The sequence below is a fragment of the Scyliorhinus torazame genome, chromosome 12, assembly GCF_047496885.1.
Source record: "Scyliorhinus torazame isolate Kashiwa2021f chromosome 12, sScyTor2.1, whole genome shotgun sequence".
NCBI lineage: Eukaryota > Metazoa > Chordata > Chondrichthyes > Carcharhiniformes > Scyliorhinidae > Scyliorhinus > Scyliorhinus torazame.
Window position 1 is genome coordinate 61,786,375 of NC_092718.1, and position 22,528 is coordinate 61,808,902.

General features: G+C 40.6%; 1 protein-coding gene across 1 annotated transcript in view; it reads right to left on the minus strand.

The window, feature by feature from the left end:
- Window positions 1–2,879: 2,879 nt before the first annotated feature.
- abhd17c (abhydrolase domain containing 17C, depalmitoylase) overlaps window positions 2,880–22,528 on the minus strand; it is an 80,765-nt gene continuing 61,116 nt past the window's right edge. Inside the window, exon 3 of the mRNA XM_072468762.1 lies at window positions 2,880–4,593. Coding sequence (XP_072324863.1) covers window positions 4,374–4,593 — 220 coding nt within the window. The 3' untranslated portion in view covers window positions 2,880–4,373. The remainder of the gene's footprint in view (window positions 4,594–22,528) is intronic.

Genomic DNA, 22,528 nt, shown 5'->3' on the forward strand with positions numbered 1-22,528 from the left:
GTAAAGGAGTTGTGGGAGTGTGCCCGGATAGGCTTGGAACAAGGAATGTTCCACATACCCCATAAAAAGGCAAGCGTTACTAGGACCCATTGCTACACCTTTGATTTGGAGAAAGTGAGATGAGTTAAAGGAGAAGTTGTTGAGAGATAGAACGAGTTCAGCCAGGCGTAGGAGAGTGGTGGTGGATGGGAATTGTCCGGGCCTTTTTTCGAGAAAGCGAAGAGGATCGTAATATCGGTCATGGGTTTGGAAGGTGTTGTCGAAGGAGCCTTAATAAATTGTTGCAGTGAAGCTTGTAGATGGTTCACACTGATATTACTGTACATCTGTAGTGGAGGGAGTGATTATTGAAGGTGGTGGGTGGGTGCCGATCAAGCAGTCTGCTTTGTTCTAGATGGTGTTGAGCGTTTTGTGTTGTTGTTGGAGCTGCACTCATCCAGGTAAGTGGAGAGTATCCCATCACACTCCTGACTTGTGCCTTGTCGATGGTGGACAGGTTGGGGCGGGGGTGGGGGCGTAGTCAGGCAGTGAGTTACTCACTGCAGATTTCCCAGCATCTGACCTGCTCTTGTAGCCACATTATTTCTATGGTACCTATCTATTCTATTCCTTCATAACCCTATATTCATTTTGTACAGCTCTACTTAAGTCAGCATGGTACGGTAGCAGTGGGTAGCACTGTTGCTTCACAGCTTCAGGGTCCCAGATTTGATTCCCGGCTTGGGTCACTGTCTGTCTGGAGTCTGCATGCCATCCCCGCATCTCCGGTTTCCTCCCACAAGTCTGAAAGACGTGCAGTTAGGTGAATTGGACATTGTGAATTTTCCCTCAGGGCACCCGAACAGGTGGCAGAATGTGGTGACTAGTGGACTTTCACAGTAACTTCATTGCAGTGTTAATGTAAGCCTAGTTGTGGCACTAATAAAAGATTAAATCCCCTTCCTCTGGGAAAATTCTGGCTTCTCGATTTTCCACAAAGATTCCTCATTAAGTCCTTGGTGTTCTTCCTACATATAGGGTGGTGCCGAAGATTGATCACGATACTCCAACTAAGCCATAGGCTAAATATCTATACCATGGCCTATTCTTTGCCAAACTCGGTGGATGGAATCCTCCCAGCTGAGACTAAGTCCTGTGGCAGGGGCGGGGATGGGGACATGGAGTGCTGCTCGCTGTGGAGGCATATCCGCCAGCCCTGACCTCATGAATTCTGCACCAAGGGGTTTAGCACTGTATTCCACGGCAGGGGGGACATGATGGCATAGTTCCCACTGTCAGTTCTGGGTGCCATACTGAAAAGGCACCCAACGTCACTGACCCACCACTGAGGAAAGATCGGCCTCGTGAAAAGGAGATGGATCTCTAGGAATATTGAGCCTGAAACATGGATCTCCTTAATGACACTAAATCTGGATGATCCATCTGCTCTGCCCACCCGCTGCTGTGGTGTTTCGACATCCAAGGGTGCTGGCAGCCTCCACCCAGACTCCGGAGGCAGCCCCAGGCATTATTCAGATGAGTCCCGACTTCTGAACACCATGTGGTTCAGACATATTCTGGACCGGCATGTTTTCCCGCTGGCGTCGCGGAGGATCAGGTGAGTGGAGGAATACAGTCGGGCTTTACCTATACCCCATTAGTGGGATACAATTCAGTTTTACACAGGGGGTGTCTGTGGAAGATCCCAAAGGAAATTCATGCTGGTGTAAAAAAAATGATTTTTGGGACTCTCGTCAAATGGGAACAGGAGCATCAGTTATCTGGGAGCACTCTTCTTTTTTTCGGATGAGGCATTAAACTAAGGTCCAGTCTGCCTGCTCAGGGGAATGTAACAGTCCACATGGCACTATTTAAAAAGCAAGAGAATTCTCCCTAGTGGTCTGGCCCACATACATCTCTCAATCACGGTTTTGCTTTTTCTCTTTTCCACTAAATAATCGGAAGAGTCGTCTCAGGCACAGAACGATCATTTGTTGACCAATGCATTAGGAGAGTACAACTTCAGAGAAAGACTCTGCCAACGTAAGAAATTAGGTAACATTTATACAGAATGCACTTACATAGGCAAGAATATTGTTTACGTTATTATCTGTTTTAAATTTTTACATTAAACAAATTACTCGTGCACACAAGTAGAGTGAGTGTTATCTACCCTTCAACTTTCTATGGATTCCTCCCTACTTGGTTCCAAACCTGATACAGGTGTCTGGTTCTTAGATCGAGATAGAAAAACATTGTTGATCTTTATGCTGAATATTTGTAGATTGTGTCTTAATAACCAACGGTGAAGGTCTCTGAAATCTTGTTTACCTGGGAACATGATGCTGACAGCTGCAGATGCTGCCATGTCAGCTTTTAGCTGACATCCTTTTGCTTTAGTATAATGCACTACACTATCTGGATTCAAAATCCCCAAGAATAAGTGCCAATTGCCTTAATAAACTGTTGTTAATAAATGGTAATCATTTGTCTTCCCACAACAATCACCACTAAATAGACTCGCTAGTCACGAGTTTGTTTATGGGCCCTTGCTGTGAATAAATTGGTTGTGGTGCTTCTTTAAATTAGAATAGTGACTGTACTTCAAATATGCTTAGTTGTAGAGAGCACTCAATGTCCCGATGATGGAATAGGAACTGTATGAATGCAAGTTCTTAATTTCTTCCAAGCACTCCATCTTGCAGGACAGCACTGGTAAGCAGTCTCTATGTAGGTCTACCTCTACCCTTAGATAAATCAAAGCTCAGAGTTCAATGGGAAAAATACGTAAGAAGTTTCACTTTCCTTTGGAGTTAATGGAAATAAAATTCTAATTTTGTATCTTTGCTTTTCTACAAAAATTAAATACTTGAGAAAATGACGACAATTAGTCAGAAGGCTTATTTTTCACAATACTTTTAATCAGATTTTAAATCACATATTTTGACTGATCACACCAAGTAACATTCTGCGATTGTGTGATATCGTTTCCTGTTGCTTTTTACTATTCACAAACAGTTCTAATTTAATACTCTCATCCTAAATTTCATGCATCCTTCATTGCTACTCTTTGTTGTAAGTTGCACATAAGCAACAATGAACTCCTCAAACCAAATATACCGCAATCCGAAGCTTACAGTACATTTAAGGCTTTGATTTGTTTGTTTAGTGTTATTTCTAATGTCTTGCATTATTTATGCATATTTCAATGTGATTCCAGTGTCAAAATCATAATCCCAAATCACTGGTAGCTCCAACTTAAATTAGCAAATTACACCTGTTCTTGTACAAAATACAGATGTGTAAATTTATGAAATTTAAATGGTAAAATATTTTTTAAAGTTGGATGTTAGATAATCTAGAATAAAAAGTTACATCCACGAATCAAGCACATTTCACAGAATAAAGCTATCAAATTAGGCAGTTATCGCATTTATTCTCAACACTTTTTGAAACAGAAAATGTTTCTATCACCTTGAAAGGCATCATATACAAACACTGAAATTATGAAGATACACCCAAAGCTCAGTTATTTTAGGAACAGGGACTTCAGAGGGGAATGCAATCGAAAAATATTACATTGCCTATCCAGAAAAAAACAACACACATCAAAGCTTTAAAACAGTCAAGATAGTTCAAAATTTACACACTGGCGAAAAAAAAAATGTTTTCAGCTTCCTGCCATGTTCTGCACCATTAGGGATGTACTTGAGGTATTGTTTCACATCTGTAACATGGAAAACTCTCCACAAATTTTGGAATAGTAAGACCATTTACAAAAGAACTTGCGTTCATTAGCAAAAAGTGGAAATGTTCTTTCCAAATTCACTCAGTTTTACAAATACTGTACAATACTTTGAGACATTGTTAGAAATATCAAGAATGTGATAAACATTTAGATCACATTCTTCATGTGGGGTCGATCCTTCAATGAAGGGCTGTTTTATCAATGAAGCCACAATCACATGACCTGTCATGTTGTTACGTTATACAAAAAAAATCCAGTTTATAAACCAGGTGCACAACCAAAATCAGAAGTTTTTGAGACATACAAATGTTGCCAGAAAATAAAAAGAATCGATACCTCTGACGAATCAATTACAACTTTTAAGGAATACAGAAAACCAAACAGGACGACAGGATTGATAACCATCAAAAACTGCTTCAAAATTACAGTAGGTGAACATTATTTCATGTGCAAGGTACATACATCACATGAGTTTTCCTGGTATATAAAAAAAACTGAGATTTTGTTCAGTGTTTAAAATAAATCAGCCTGAAAGTTGGTAACCTGTATTGTTGAAAGCTAGTTATCCAGTTAAACTATGTGCAAATTACTTCACAGATCAGTTCTTCCATTCACATTTGCAGAGGAAACATCCGCACAATAGTCCTCAAGAGATGGGTATCTCATGATCTATGAATTGTTTCAGTCTTTCCACGTACTGTGCATAAAGCTCAATGTCATTATGTCCGGCTCCCTCGATCCACAGGGGCTCCACTGCTCTTGGACATTGCTCGTACATCGCAAGGCCATGGGAAAAATCAATCACCTCATCTGCAGTGCCATGAATTACCAGTACAGGAGAAGATACCTTGGTTATCTTGTCAATGCTGAAAGAAATGGAAAGGTTGAGATTACACTATGAAAGAGTACTAGTTTTCATTGCATCAGGTTTTTTAGTATAATAACGTGCGCCTATGTTCTCTCTAAACAATGCTGGCACAATCCATTATGAAGCAGGCAGGGCACAAACAGGCCATACACAAGCAGAGGCTACTTTAATCTGTGTGCGCACGTGGCAATCTCAAAGGAATTGTGCAGTGCAACAAACAGACTCAATGCAGCAAAAGGACGTTAGAGGGAACAATCGCCAGGACAATCAAAATATTAAATGAAACTCTGAAATTTTTAAAAATTCACTTCCTAAAAACGGGCCGATTTATGAGGTGTCAGTCAAGGCTCAGTGTGGGTTTCTGACCCAACCCAAAGACATGAGCACACATCCAGGTTTTATACTGAATGGAGGAGATTCTCTCAAGTGGACATAAAAACCCTCTGGTAATGTTCACACAGCACGGTAGGCTATATATTATAGTCAATATTTATTGCTTGGTCAACATCACAAACCAGATTCTCTGGTTATTTATCTCAATGCTGCTCCTGTAATCTTAGTGTACAAAAATAAATTTCCATGCTTCTATACATTTCAACAGTGACTACATTTCAAAGCTATTCTATTAGCTGTGAAGTGCTTTGGAATATCCTGCCGAAAGTTGCTACTTAAATGCAGCTTTTTGAATCCAATAGACAAAGCAAATGGCTGAACAAAGCAAAGGATGCTTAATTCTGGAAAAAACTTTGTAATAAGAGATAAATTATCTAATTTTTCAATGCTGTTAATACAAACTGCTATTTTATATCTCTTGGTGAATATTATCATTGAAGACTTAAAACTCTTGTCTTGGGTGTATTAAACCAGTACTGTCGAATAAAGTGGATACCGGTCATGTTGATAGTCCAAATGTAACTTATTACATTCTTGATTAGTTGAAACAAGTTATAGGACCATAGGAGTCGCCCACTCAACCCTCAAGATTATCCAGCCAATTACATCATGGCTGACCTATATTTCAATCTTTTTCGCCCGTCTTTGGCTCATATCATTTGATATCCTTAACCAACAAAAATCTCGTGACTTCAGTCTTGAAAGCCATAGTTTTGCAAACTCAATCTGTCCACCTCCCTGGTGTAAATTCCTGCTCCCATCTACACTACTTATCCTGCATCTCAGCCTAGTCTCACCTGCAAACCTGGATATACTTCTTCACCCAAGTCATTGATAAACATGCTGAAAAAATGAGATCCTGGTACCAATTGTCACATTCCACCAAAACACATTACCCCTCGTATCCCTACCAACCCTCGCCACACATCCCCTCTACCACGTCCCCTCTACCATTGTTGGATGGATGAACTCAATGCTCATACTGCTACGCCATTTCACAGTTGTGTGTACCTGTTGGTAAAATGGCAAGATGTGTGTTCATTGAGTGTTTTCCATCTTTGGTTGGTGTATGGTGGGCAGATGGTTCTTCAGTAAATATACATAAAGTACATTTAACTGCATTGTGCGATTGTTTGTAAGGTGTCTCCTACTAAAATGATTACATGCGAGTAAAATGCTGTTGCCATAGCCACACTTATGGCTAGTTATCAATTTCTACTGGTTTACGCTGATATTACTTCATGATTCTGCTTTTCTCCTCAGTTCAGATTCTGAAGTTTGAATTCCATTTTAATTATATATTGAACTCTCACAGTTTAGTTTATTTTTTGGCATCAACTCTGTTTTCACAGCGAAGTGCTTCATCAATTTAATGTTGAACAGAGATTCTGGTGTTTTTGCCAGAGAACACAGCAGTTAGTTATTCTCTGCTCTTCCATTACATAACTCAGCAGCAAACAGCACAGCCACTGCAGCCCTCAGTATCTTTTCTCATAACTTCTTGCATTACTGTTGAAGAGCAAAACCAGTTATTCTTTAGTGGGTGTACTGCATAAGACTTAACACAAATTACACCCAAACATGGAAATGCAGATATGTCTTATTAAAGTAAAATGATATGCAGTTTAATGACAGGAGGGTTATGTCTGGTAACGCACAATGTATTCTTTCTGTTATGAAGATTGAGTTATGTTCCTTTAAGATCAGAAAATCAGTCTTAAAACACTGGTTATTGAGGGAACAGCACAAATTAGAGAATGCTTGCAAGTTTCAGGCTCTCGGCTAAATGCATAAATCAATCGGCGTTAAAAAAAAAATTGCACCCATCATGCAGGACAGACAAGTGAATACTTAGGATTGCAATAAACCACTAAATTTCCTGCAGCATATTCAGTGACTCACATTTCCTTGGCTCTCACAGTGGAGGGTACAGAGACTTTGTGAACATGGTACTAGATTAGCAACCCAGAGGGAAGACTTCAAATTTGTTACCACAAAATGCTTCCAGATTAGTGAATGAGTTGGATTACTACAATAATGTTCCTAAGTGACGGGAAGGTACGGGAAGGTACGGGAAGGTAAGGGAACCCCACCCCCACAACCCCTATTGGTTTGGTTCGCAAAAACTAAATTGGCAGGGGTGCTGGACTCCACTATATAGAAGTAGAAAAGAAGAATACAGTGGATAAAGGAGTGAATATGTTGAGAAGCCCTAAAGGAAGCAGTACCATAAGGGCAGACTAAGAAGGACTACGAGGAACACAAAGACAGGTTTATAATACATGTATATAATTGCACAAAGTGTGGTGAATAAGTTTGATAAGCTCCAAGCTCAAATAGCTATGTGGAACAATGATGTAGTGGCAAGAACAGAAACATGGCTTAAAAGTGAGGATGATTGGGTGCTTAATGTTCACATATACAAAGTGTTCAGAGAAGCGAGGAAAGGGAAAAAGTGGGGTAGCAGTACTAGTTAGTGAAGACATTGTAGTGTTCGAAAGAGAGGATGACAAGGACAGAATCCGTTTGGTTGGAATGTTGAACCAAAAAGGATACAGTCACATTTCTGGAGGTATTCTATATCCCTGGGAGGTTGAGAGGAGATTCGATTGAGGCGTACAATATTATGATAGGTTTATATGAAGTAGACAAAGCTATTCCATTAGCTTGTGGTAAAAGAACTGGGTAAGGGATACAGGGTGGAGAATGAGAGTTACCTGTTTTATACCATGAGTGATAAATACCAGGAACTTGCTGCCTCCAAGGGTAGTGGAAGTGTAGACGATCAATGATTTCAACAAGAAATAGGATAGATACTTACTTGAGGGGAATGAACTTGCAGCGCTACAGGGATAGAGTAGGAGATGGGACTGACTGGATTGCTCTGCAGAGGGCTGGCAGGACTCAATAGGTTAAATAGCCTCCTTGCATCATAAATGACTACTCCAGTCTGACATATTTAACTTCTTTAGTTATTCGAAAATGCCTGCAGAGTTTTGATTTCTCAATGAAAATTAAATTATTTGGAAATATGAAATATTTCTTTAAACCTTCACCTGTGCTTGTCTACGGTCACAGCTTTTAATTTATTTACTAATCTACCATAGCCAACCCATCCATCATGTCCACATATTGAATTTTAACTTCAATACTCCAGCTTTGGATTTGACCTGCTAAACATCGCTGTGAAATTCCAACATATTATGATCACTCTTCCCCCAAGTATGTCTTGCACAATGTTGAGGTTACTAATTAACCCTGTCTCGTTGCATAAAACAATATTTAAAATAGCCTCTGCCCTGGTTCATTCCACAACATATTGTTCTAGGAACTTGACTTGAACCCATTCTATGGACTTGTCTTCCAAATTATTTTTGCCAGTCTGATTTGTCTAGTCGCCATTGTTACATGCTCCTCTTATTTCTAAATTGTTACTACTATGTTCAACAGTACAGTTTGTTATAAACTACCTGCACATTCTGCTCTCTGTTATTTCCCATCTCCACCCACAATGATTCTATTTTCTGTTCTTCCAAGACACAATCATTTCTCAGTCCTGCCCTTTTGTCAGCCATTATTATTATAGCTGACCTCATTCCTTTTTCATTTTGTTTGTCTTGTGATATCAAGTATTCTTGAATATTTCATTCCTATACTTGTCTATCGAGGAAGCATATCTCTGAAATTATTAGATCAAATTGGTTTATGTATAGCTGCAAAATGAATTCATTTATTTTTGCATAAATGCTTTGGGCATTCAGATAAAGTGGCTTTAATTTAAACATTTTTCTGATTTCACTGTATATCCTGATGGATGCACTAGCTCAGTTGGCTAGATGGCTAATGTGTTGTGCAGAATGATGCCAACAGCATAGATCCAATCCCTGCACTTGCCGTGGTGGTTCATGGAGGCTTGCCTTCTTCCCTTGCCACATGCTTGATGTAACGTGAAGTGATGTTCTTCAAGTTATATAACCAATTATCTCTCTCTATTGGAGAAATACATAAGATCCTTCATTGAACATACAAATTAGGAACAATAGAAGGCCATTTGGTCCCTCGGGGCCTTCATGGCTAATCTGATTAAGTGTGATGATCCTCAGGTTGAATCACCACCAGCCAGCCCTCACCCTCAAAGGGTAAAGCAGCCTATGGTCACCTGAGACTATGACTACTTTACTTTTACTGATAACCTTTCCCCCCTAGTTTATCAAGACACCACCAAACTCTGCCTTAAAAAACTCAAAGGCTCTGCTTCAATTGTCTTTTGAGGAAGAGAGTTCCAAAGACTCTCTACCTTCTGAGAAAAAATTCTCCTCATCGGTCTTAAATGGACAGCCCTTATTTTTAAACAGAAACCCCTCATTCTAGATTCTTCCACAAGACACATCTTCTCCACATCCACCCTGTCTGTCAATACCCCTCAGAATCTTATATGTTTCAATCAAGTTGCCTCTTATTCTTCTAAACTGGAGTGAATACGAGCTTGGCCTATACAATCTTTCCTCATAAGATAACTTGCCCATTCCATTACAAGTATTAGTCTAGTAAACTGTCTATAAATTGCTTCCAATGCATTTATATCCTTCCTTAATCATAGAGACTAATATTGTACACAGCACACCAATGTCCTATATAACTGAAGCATAATCTCCCTACTTTTGTCTTCAATTCTCTTCGTAATAATCCGATTGACTTTCCTAATTATTTGTGTACCTGTATATTAAGTTTTGCCGATTCATGCACTAGGACATGCATTTTAAAGTTCTGCAATCTCTCCTCCAGTATTACAACTGGAATCTGCTTACCTGTCAGAATCTTAGTCCACCCTTGTCCTGGACAATCAAACCAGCCCTGTAACACTTCCTAACCTAAAGGGTGTGATTGCATCTGGATCAACATGTCCAGGTGGAGGCAGGATCATTGAATATTTTTAAGACAGAGGGAGATAGATTCTTGACTAGAGGTGGGAATGTGGAGTTAGAATAGAATACCAACAGTGCAGAAGGAGGCAATTCGGCCCACCGAGTCTGCACCGACCCTCTGAAAGGACACCCTACCAAGGTCCACTCCTCCATAACCTAACCTGTACATCCCTGGACACTAAGGGGCAATTTAGCATGGCCAGTCCACCTAACTTACACATCTTTGGACTGTGGGAGGAAACCGAAGCACCCGGAGGAAACCCACACAGACACGGGGAGAACATGCAAACCCCACACAGTCACCCAAGGTCAGAATTGAACACTGGCCCCTAGCGTTGAGGCAGCAGTGCTAACCATTGTGCTACCATGTCACCCTAGCTGAGGCAACAATTAGATCAACTATGAGGATTCTGAATGGTGGAGCAGGCTCTAGGGGCAAAATAGCTACTCCTCATTCATATGTATCTCTCATTTGTGACTTTGGGTCCGTTTTGATACTGTAGCAGGAAACTCAATTGGAAAGGTTTATAATTGGATAAAAGAATAATGGGATTGGAGAAGTGGCATTTTTGATATGGGGGGATGGTGATGATTTTTTGAAAAGGAGGAGTTGATAGCTGAAGAGAGGGATTCATATTACTATATGAGCTAACAAAACATTGTATTTATTTGGCACCATAAACACAGCCCAAGGTGTATCATAGAGTGTCACAAAGCAAAATCTGGCAACAAGTCACAAAAAGGATATGAAGGTAGGTGTTTAAAAGTTTAGTCAAAGAGGCAGACTTTAGGGAGCACTGTAAAAGAAGAAAAATATGTCGTCAGGAGAGGTTTAGGGGTGGAATTCTAAAACTAGGGCTTGGGCAGCTGAAGGCATAGCCACCAAAGGTGAAGAGGCAATTAAAATTGGGGAAGCTAAAGATGCCAGAATGAGATTGGTGGAGACTGCTTAGAGGGCTGAGGGGATCACAAAGATGTAAAGGGTGAGGCCATGGAGGGATTTGAAATCAAGAATGAGAATTGTAAAATCGAGGGACTATTTAACCAGGAGTCACTGTAGATCAACAAGCACAGGGGTGATGGGTGAATGGAACTTGATGTAAGTAAAGAACTAACATGGCAGCAAGGAAATAAAGTTGGGTGGTCAGCAGTGGGAATAGAGTCAGGAGGAGGTACAGCTGGGTATCAGAGTCCAAGTAAGGCTAGAAAGACAAATCTGGGGAGATAGGAGGGAAGCTCGAGAAAGTCATGTGTTTGGGACTAGGGCAGGTAGGCTGGCTTAGCGAATAAGAAACTGGAGATGTAGTAGACACGGCTGAATGGCTCAATTGTTGGTGACAAGGAGAAAAGCTGTGTATTTGCTCTCCAGCATGATTTTGGAACAGAGGGTAGTTTTGGCAGTAGAGTTGGAGATGATGAGTCACTTGACTGAAAGGCACAGTCATGTTTCTTAATATCAAGGGGTCGGCAATTATAATGCAACCAGTATAGTTCTTCCACTGCGTCATTCACCAAGGTGACTTGTATACTAAGAACATAAGTGCTCAATGTCTTGCAATACACAATGTATTATTTTGCTGCTATGATGGAGCTATCTTTTAAGTGTCATTATTAATTATTTAATTATTAATTGCCTTAAGTAAACACAGACTCAGATAATAAGAATTCAATTATTTGGTGAAGGAATCGTGGAGGAATTTAACAGATTCTGCCCTGCAGCCAGAGGAGCCAAGATTAAGTGTCTGGTTTTGTTCTCTTCTCTCCTCTCCTCTCCCAGCACCCCCTAGAGACTAATTGTTACCATTAATGTTTAAGTGATACAAGATATTGATTGTCTGCAGTCTATTAATTCATTATCTTCTGTTGATGGCTTAATTTCACTGTTCATTCTAAAGAACTTTTATTTTGCAAAAACAAAATCACACATTGGAAGAAATGTTTGTACTTGATTCAAACAATGGTGTTCGGGCGGGAAAGTGGAGCTGAGTCCACATAAGATCAGCCATGATCTCATTGAATGGCGGAGCAGGCTCGAAGAGCCAGATGGCTTATTCCTGCTCCTAGTTCTTATGTTATGTTAATGGAAAAATTTGCCCAGAACAGATGCTATGGCTGTACTTTTGACTGTGTACCAGTCCAGGCAGGAAATTTGGTTTTGTGTTACCAGCAACTCTCCTGGGGCACCGGTATGAAGGAGGAAACAAAAAAAGAAATTGATGTAGAACTGCAAATATCATGATATGCAACAGATCAGCTGTTATTTGGAGGCTTTAGGAGAGGATTATTGTACAAAGCAGTATTAATAAGGCACAGGATTCTCAGATTGGGGCAGCTATAGGGTCAAGAAACACTGGGAAAGTGGCCTATGGTCTGGGAAATTGGGATGGAGCATCAGGAGCTCATGGTATTGGACAAGTTGGCAAGGTGGGGTAGCTGTTTTACAAGTTAGTGGAATTGGGGACAGGTTTTGGCATGGGAGACTGGCAACAAAGCAAAAATTCTGCTACCAAATATTCATCAACTGGGCAGAACCTTGGGATGTATGCACCTGGTGTGTACCATGATTGTGGGTATGCAAACATCACTGCACTATTAGTATGATGCTAACTTATTTTGTCTTTTACAAAAGATTTTTATACGCAAAAATCAAATTACACATTTACACAGTTTACAAGTTTTTAAAATTCTTAAACCTCGAAATGAGATTTAAAAAGGAATCCAATTTGATAAGCAATGCTTTTTCGATAACCAATGGACAATTCATATTGCAGCTTGCAGTTTTTGTCTATCTGAACAGTTCATAAATGGAAACAATATTAACTTGAGTAAAATACAATTCTGAGAAATCAATTTCCAATTTATTTCAAAATCCTTTGCAAACAACTCTCAAATCCTCACAGGATGAGGTGACACGCCTTTTGTATTATCAACTCCTCTTGATGCACATATCACCGACCCATGCTACTTTTCCCACTGTCCATGGTGAGTTCTTGGTTATTGTGTTTAATACAGCTGGTAGAAATAATGCTGCCAGTGGACCCAAGGAAAGGGAATTCAATGAATGTTTACAGGAGGGCTTTTTGGAACAGCTTGTGATGGAGCCCACGAGGGGACAGGCCATTCTTGACTTAAGTGTTATGTAATGAGCCAGACTCGATTAAAGATCTTAAAGTAAGGGAACACTTAGGAGGCAGTGATCATAATATGGTAGAATTCAATCTCCAATTTGAAAGAAAGGTAGAATCAGATGTAAAGGTGCTACAGTTAAATAAAGGTAACTACAGGGGCATGAGGGAGGAACTGACGAAAATCGACTGGGAGCAGAGCCTAGTGGGAAAGACAGTAGAACGGCAATGGCAGGAGTTTCTGAGAGTAATTGAGGACACAGTACAGAGGTTCAGCCCAAAGAAAAGAAAGGTTATCAGAGGGGGGATTAGGCAGCCATGGCTGACAAAGGAAATTAGGGAACGCATCAAAGCAAAAGAGAAAGCCTATAATGTGGCAAAGAGTAGTGGGAAGTCAGAAGATTGGGAAGGCTACAAAAACAAACAGAGGATAACAAAGAGAGAAATAAGGAAAGAGAGGATCAATTATGAAGGTAGGCTAGCCAGTAACATTAGGAATGATAGTAAAAGTTTCTTTAAATACATTAAAAACAAACGGGAGGCAAAAGTAGACATTGGGCCGCTCCAAAATGACGCTGATAATCTAGTGATGGGAGACAAGGAAATAGCTGAGGAACTAAATAAGTACTTTGCGTCAGTCTTCACAGTAGAAGACATGAGTAATATCCCAACAATTCAGGAGAGTCAGGGGGCAGAGTTGAATATGGTAGCCATCACAAAGGAGAAAGTGCTAGAGAAACTAAGAGGTCTAAAAATTGATAAATCTCCGGGCCCAGATGGGCTACATCCTAGAATTCTAAAGGAGATAGCTGAAGAAATAGTGGCGGCGTTAGTTACGATCTTTCAAAAGTCACTGGAGTCAGGGAAAGTCCCAGAGGATTGGAAAATCGCTGTTGTAACCCCCCTGTTCAAGAAGGGAACAAGGAAAAAGATGGAAAATTATAGGCCAATTAGCCTAACCTCGGTTGTTGGCAAGATTCTAGAATCCATTGTTAAGGATGAGATTTCTAAATTCTTGGAAGTGCAGGGTCGGATTAGGACAAGCCAGCATGGATTCAGTAAGGGGAGGTCGTGCCTGACAAACCTGTTAAGAGTTCTTTGAAGAGATAACAAATAGGTTAGACCAAGGAGAACCAATGGATGTTATCTATCTTGACTTCCAAAAGGCCTTTGATAAGGTGCCTCACGGGAGACTGCTGAGTAAAATAAGGGCCCATGGTATTCGAGGCAAGGTACTAACATGGATTGACGATTGGCTGTCAGGCAGAAGGCAGAGAGTTGGGATAAAAGGTTCTTTTTCGGAATGGCAACCGGTGACGAGTGGCGTCCCGCAGGGTTCAGTGTTGGGGCCACAGCTGTTCTCTTTATATATTAACGATCTAGATGACGGGACTGGGGGCATTCTGGCTAAGTTTGCCGATGATACAAAGATAGGTGGAGGGGCAGATAGTATGGAGGAGGTGGGGAGGCTGCAGAAAGATTTAGACAGTTTAGGAGAGTGGTCCAAGAAATGGCTGATGAAATTCAACGTGGGCAAGTGCGAGGTCTTGCACTTTGGAAAAAAGAATAGAGGCATGGACTATTTTCTAAACGGTGACAAAATTCATAATGCTGAAGTGCAAAGGGACTTGGGAGTCCTAGTCCAGGATTCTCTAAAGGTAAACTTGCAGGTTGAGTCCATAATTAAGAAAGCAAATGCAATGTTGTCATTTATCTCAAGAGGCTTGGAATATAAAAGCAGGGATGTACTTCTGAAGCTTTATAAAGCATTAGTTAGGCCCCATTTAGAATACTGTGAGCAATTTTGGGCCCCACACCTCAGGAAGGACATACTGGCACTGGAGCGGGTCCAGCAGAGATTCACACGGATGATCCCAGGAATGGTAGGCCGAACATACGATGAACGTCTGAGGATCCTGGGATTATATTCATTGGAGTTTAGGAGGTTGCTGGGTGATCTAATAGAATCTTACAAGATAATGAATGGCTTAGATAGGGTGGACGTAGGGAAGTTGTTTCTATTAGCAGGGGAGACTAGGACCCGAGGGCACAGCCTTAGAATAAAAGAGAGTCACTTTAGAACAGAGATGAGGAGAAATTTCTTCAGCCAGAGAGTGGTGGGTCTGTGGAATTCATTGCCACAGAGGGCGGTGGAGGCCGGGACGTTGAGTGTCTTTAAGACAGAAGTTGATAAATTCTTGATTTCTCGAGGAATTAAGGGCTATGGAGAGAGAGCGGGTAAATGGAGTTGAAATCAGCCATGATTGAATGGTGGAGTGGACTCGATGGGCCGAATGGCCTTACTTCCGCTCCTATGTCTTATGGTCTTAAAGGTAACTTAGGGGGAAAAGTACCCTCTTATTTTGAATAAAATGCTCCAATAGATTATGTAGTTTTTAAAAAGGTAGTTCAATAAATTGAGGCAATGCGGCAGAATTTGTGTTCCCTTTCGTGCATGATTAATTTGATATGAGAAGTGTAATATTACCATATCAAGTAGGCATTGCAAATTTGTAAGAAGAAATTCACCCATTAGCACATATTAGGAATTCAGAGATTGAATGTCAGTCTTCCCTGCCTCTTTTTCACAAGTTCACAAAGTCTACCTACTCTTTTATCTCTACTATTTATGATTAGTTTCCTGAAAGACAATTTTTAAAACAGTTGTAATAAAAATAGCTCACAGATCATAAACAATTGAGGCTATCACCCGATGAGTAACAAGATATTACAATGAAATCCAAACCGGCAGTGAAACAATAATGACACAGCAACCTCAATATTATCCCCGTACCTGACGAGTGGGATGGGGTTGGGGTTGGCTAAATGTTTTACAACAAGAAATTTGCACCCAACTCTATTTAAATGTCCATTGCCATTTCAAGGCAGCAGGTTTTGCGTAGGAGTCTCCTGCCACTTAGACCGCACACTTTATTAATATACTTAAATTAGGCTCCCAAAATACAACTGGAAGTCTGATTTCAATATAAAGTTCCAAATATGCAGGAAACCAGCCAATGTAAAGGAGGCAGGAGCTTCCATTAAAGATGATAAGTGCCTGTTAGAGCAATTTGCATGGGCGAGGAAACGGAGTGTTCCTTCTAGCCCCTCAAGGGAAATCGCTCTGCAATCACAGCCTCGGTTTTCCCCTGTCGTGATAGTCAACCTCCCGCCTCGCCCTCTCCCAGCACCGATCTGCCACTTACTCCCATGATAGCCTATCTTCCCTGTACCCCCTAATACCCTCTCTATTTATCCCAGTCATCATTAGTGGGAACCATCCCAAAGGCTCATGCTGTAGTCTCCCAGCTGCTGGATATTCTTCCCAACAGCCTATCAATTTGTCAAGGCAGGAAATTAAGGAGTTAAATAACAATGATCTTTCTGTTAAATGCAGCAGAACCTCCATGTTGCTGACTTTGTCGGGTTGACCACTTGCTACTGTGATTTCCCCAAACCATCAACAATTCCCCACAAATGGCTTTTTCAAATGAAGTTGTTGGCTGCTTGTATACAGTTGAGAACATAGGTATAAAATGACATTCAAAACAATATTTATAAAATGTCATGTAGTATATTGAAGTGTTAGTGAGACAAGTGGAGAATCTCCTTCTCAATTGATGTATTTGGATCGACACTCCATCTTGAGAGAGATGTCTTAATGGACAGGGAGTTTTAGCTGTGCAAACGAGCTTCATCAAAATTGACACTTGTGTATGGAAAGTTAGAAATATTTGATTCCAAGTGACATGTAGCTATTACTACCAGGTAGAAGTAACAAAGCGAAGAGAATACACACTTCAGCCAGTTACCTAGGACTAAAGGAAAGAAAGGAAATGGAATAACTTACATCCACCAGTCTGCTCTGTCCAAGGAGGAAGATGCATAGACAGTACACAGGAGCTCTCCAGTGTAATTATAGATTTGGTTAGGTGCAGAGATTTAAAACAATGCAAAGCAGAGACAAACATATTAGGGTAGTCAAAACTGCCAATGTTCTCCAGGTGCTTATATTAGAATTTGTGATCCCAATATGGTACATTATCGTCTTAGCAACAGATGTAGTTCCCTGGTGCAATTTAAAACAAAGAAATAAAGCTGGGGCAGCAGAATTTGATCCAGTTCAAATCTTTCTATGTCTCGCATTGATGACATGGCTGCTGAATTTCTTATCTGTATCAGGGAAAAGGCAGAGATGACATCCGTTTTGATCTTACTGCTAATTCGACAGTAATGAGGGTATGAATCACAGAATCAGAAATTCACAGCATGGAAGGAGGCCATCTAGTTCATTGTATCCATTGCACCCCACTTCAAAACCCCCCCTCACCACTGACACACACTTGCCAGTCCCAAGCATCCATGCAATAGTCCATTCTCCTGCTCCCCTCCCTGTGCCGTGCAGCTGAACGAGGAAAACCACTGACCTTATACACAACTGCACAAAGCTGATAGTTTAAAGGTGGTACGCATCTATGTGAACTGGGTGCCATGAGATTCTCACTAATCATGACTACCTTAAAGGTAGGACTTTAGTAAAAAAACGTTTTACACCAATGAGTATGCATGGCATACAAATGCATTGCACAGGCTGGCGTACGTTTGAGATGTTGCAAACAAGCTGCTGACTTTACCTGTGCATCTCAACCTGCCATTGGAAAATTGAAATTTCCCATCCCGCCAAATTAAGTCACTCCCCACACCACTTTTCCTGTTCTTGTTGGGGCTCCAATAAAATTGTTTTTGCACTTCAGAGAAATTTGCATACACAATTGCTTGAAATGATGCATTTCAGTCTTCAAGCCTGTTCCACAATACAATTGAGTCATGGCTGATCAATACATTACTTCCATCTATCGGTCTTGGTTCCATCACCCTTGATGTCCTGACAAAAATCTATCGATCTCAGTTTTGAAATGTTCAATTGGCCTAGCTTCACCAGCTTTTTGGGGAAGAGAGTTTCAGGTTTCCACTACCTTGCATGATGTGCTTTCTCACATCATATCCGAATAGCCTACATCTTATTTTAAGGTTACGGTCCTCTTGTTCTGGACTTTCCCACCAGAGGAAATAGTTTATTTCCCATCTACCCTCAAACACCTCAATTAGATCATCCCCATATCTTCTAAATTTAATTCACCTGAGGAAGAAGCAGTGCTCCGAAAGCTAGTGATTTGAAACAAACCTGTTGGACTTTAACCTGGTGTTGTAAGACTTCTTACTGTTCTAAATTTAAGGGAGCACAAGTCTGGTCTATGCAACCTATCCTCATTAATTTATTAATTTTAAACAATGATATCCATTACAAATCCAAGCTGGCTTTCATTGATTGGTTCATGCTTGTCCAACAATTCAATCACCCTATCCGTAAAAATAGATTCTAGTAACTGACCCACAACTGATGTTTTGCTAATAGGCCTATAATTTCCTAATTACCTCTCACCCTTCTCAATTAGTGGTGACATGACAATGTTTCAATTCAAGGTCATTTCCTGAATCAATAGTGTTTTGGAAAATTATGGCTAACAACTGCCTCACCTCCTCCCTTTAATACTGTCGGGTGGAAACCATTGGGTCCTGGGGATTTGTCTATCTTTAACATCATTAAGTTTCTCCATCACCACTTTTCAACAAAATTGAATCTAGTTAATTCCTAACTAGATTTATTTTTAGTTTCTTTGTAGATCTGGCATTTCATCTTCAACTTCTGCTGTGCAGACTGATGGAAAGTACCTATTTTAGATGTCTGCCATGACCAGGGTAAAACAACCAAATTTAGTTGATCACATATTGGAAAAATAGGAGATCCGTGCTGCTGAATCAATGGCAAATAGAAACATACATGTTTAATCAAACTCTGGACAATCAAACATGAGGCATGCACTACCACTAAAGAGAAGAAAGAGGAGAAAAGACTATCATTCTTATCCACAAGAGGTTTCTGGCTGTGTATTGCTGCCGTGTCACAAAGAAGTGGTAAAGAATCTTCAGACGATGATGCAAATGTGGGTGGCACGGTAGCACAGTGGTTAGCACTGTTGCTTCACAGCGCCAGGGAGCCGGGTTCGATTCCTGGCTTGGGTCACTGTCTGTGCGGAGTCTGCATGTTCTCACTGTGTCTTTGTGGGTTTCCTCCGTGTGCTCCGGTTTCCTCCCACAAGTCCCGAAAGATGTGTTTGTTAGGTGAATTGAACATTCTGAATTCTCCCTCTGTATGCCCGAACAGGCGCCAGAGTGTAGCGACTAGGGGTTTTTCCACAGTAACTTAATTGCAGTGTTAATGTAAGCCTACTTGTGACATTGATAAAGATTATTAAACTGCTCACCATGATTAAGATTTAGGAAGATGATGCAGCTACTGGAATAATACTGTGCTATCACCCACTTAATTATTTTTAGAAGTTGTTTATTTTTAATCATGACTGCAATTTCCTCCAAATATTATGGATCAGACTGATAGTGAAATGGTTAAGGTTAAAAGCCCTCTATGCTACTAGTAGCTAGCACCATGTTCTCCTAAACTCTTCATTCCGCCCAGAAAATGGTTGAAAATTCTACAGGATGGATATTGCAAAACCACGATTTTGTGAATGAAGAGTAAGAACAGAAGTGAAAGTAAGTGTTCTAAAAGCCAATCCTCTTGGCTAGAACTATCCAACTAGAGATATCCGACTGCAACAGAAGAATTGCTGACCCACACAGCTCTCTCATCAAGGTTCAGACTGAAGAAACAATAACTTACATTCCAAAGTCTCTGTCATGGATGTTTGCATATCTAAATTGAATAGGAGCCTTTATTAAATAATTAATGAATCAATTAAAAAATACAGCAATAGAATTTTCCACTTGCCATACAGTGAGAGTAGCAGGGCCAATGAATGCATAGACTTGGCAGAGATGCATTACAACAACCAAATTGGTATTTATGCAGGATCTCCTGAAGATATTCTTGTGTTTGGATTTGTACTCTATTGGGCTTAATGGAATGTTGGATCAGTCCACAGAGGACAATGAATGAAGAAAAGCAATAGACCACAGGTATTGATATTCTATTGACATCAACAATGAGGTTCCATACCAAAATTGGTGTCTTATTTTTAAAGTGAGGCCAGGAAACTCAATGTCAGGATTATTTCTCAGTACTGAACCAGTGCAACTATGTTGCTCATGTAACGCTTTAAATGTAAATTTCCTCTTTTTTCCAGAGCAAAGCTCGGCGCTGAGTGTGTCCAGGAGGCGGATGCCGCCTACGAGGTGAGCATGGCAAATGCAGAGACAACAGCCACAACGGGACCTGCCACTGCCTTGCCAAAGACAGCAGGCAACCCCGCAAAGGGCCAGCAGCATAAATCCTCTCAAAAATGGCCCTACAGCCAAACGAGAGGTAACGAGACCAACCCCGGCGCAAGGTTCCCGCAGGTCTCAAGATTTTTCACAGCACAAAAAAGAACCTTCACTTCTTCCTGCTTCGAACCGTACAGCTGGGCAGCACGTGTACCAGATTGTTTGAGTTTGCCGACTTCATATTTGAAAATTGCACTTTTGCTCTCCCGTACAAGCTCCTCAAGGAGCCGAGTGGGCTATTAATGGGAAAGCAGGTTCCCCATTCGCACACAGGCCACCGCCCTACCAACTCATAGAAAATCAGAGTACATCCCGGAGGCATCAGGATCTAGGCACAGACCCTGCGTTCTATTATTAGGTGCTGCTTGATTTGATATACAGATCCAACTCTCGTTTTAAGACAAACAGCTACTGAAAGTTTGAACTCGCTGCTCCTGTGATACCATGGGAGGGTTTCCTATGGATCAAACACATATAGGAATGGAGAGTATGAAAGCTAAAGTTGTGTTAAATCATCCCAGATTGGGCAGCATGTTAGCACCATTGCTTCACAGTGCCAGGGACCCGGGTTCAATTCCCGCCTTGGGTCACTGTCTGTGCAGTCTGCACATTCTCCCAGTGTCTGTGTGGGTTTCCCGCTGGTGCTGCGGTTTCCTCCCACAAGTCCCAAAAGACGTGCTTGTTAGGTGAATTGGACATTCTGAATTTGCTCTCAGTGTACCCGAGCAGGAGCAGGCGGGTAGTGTGGCAACTATGGGATTTTCACAGTACCTTCATTGCAGTGATAATGTAAACCTACTTGTGATATTAGTAAAGATTATTATTAAACTCTTCACCATGAGTAATATTTAGGAAGATGATGCAGCTACCGGAATTAATACTGTGTTGTCACCCACATTACTATTTTAACCACATTTTGAGAAGTTGTTTATTTTTAATCATGACTACAATTTCCTTTAAATATTAAGGATCAGACTGATAGCGAAATGGTTAAGGTTAAAAGCCCTCTATGTTACTGGCAGTTAACGCCATGTTCTTCTAAAGTTTTCATTCCGCCTAGAAAATGGTTGAAAGTTCTGCAGCCATGCATGGATATTGCAATACCACGATTTTGTGAATGAAGAGTAAGGACAGAAGTGAAATTGTCGAATAAAAGCCAATCCTCTTGACTAGAGCTATCCAACTCAATGGGCAGCAACCCACCTGTAACAGGCAGGTAGAAATGCAGCAGCATTGATTTATAGCTCAAGACTAGTTGAATGCATGATCATTTTCAAGGAACTACTAAATGTAATTCAACAATTTCCACATAGCTTCAAATGTTAATGTCCCCTTTAGAAAATATAAGGCTATCTCCTGGAAAGATCCAAGTATTGTACAGTCAATTTCAGTGAATTGCTTAGCAGTGGTGACATATACAAGTGCCACATTTCCTTCAGATTCTGGCCTCATTCAATATATCAGTAGTTTTTTATTATCTCCTTATACAATAATGACGTACCAAAATCACTACTGGGAGATCATACCCAGCCATAATCTCAAGCAAGTACTTGATAACCAAAGTTACAAAGAATTAGAATTTCTCATCTGGTCAGCTTTGTTGAGCAGCTTTGCAACTCAGTGGGTTAGCATATTTAGTCACAGATACCCTTGAGGAGCTTGCTTCAGTGTAATTCAGGTGAATGCTTCTCCTATTTTCCACTTTCGAGAAAAGGCTAGATAAATGCTGCTATTGCAGAATAATCCTCCGCTAAGTGATCTCTGTTATAAATGAGAAATCTAAAGCCAACAATCTCAACAGCTGAGACCATGTCAAGCATATCCAAGGGAATTGTGAAAAATTCTATTTTTATCAAGTGGCTCTTGTAATTGAGATTTGTTTATAATTAACAAGACAGAGTCTGAGTTACAGCATTTAATGTACTTGGGAAGCTGATCAGATTTGGGAACATGCAATGGAATTCTGGGTTTATGGTTGACTTCTATTCCACCATAGTCATTGCTGGTGCATATAAAAGATGAAAGCAACAAAGTGATAAAGATCTACTGAATTTAACTGGTCTAATAACAGAGTCGGAACACATGCAAAATATTTCAAGAGCTTTTGTTGGAGAAGAGTAATATCTCTAGGTACATTTAGCAAAGA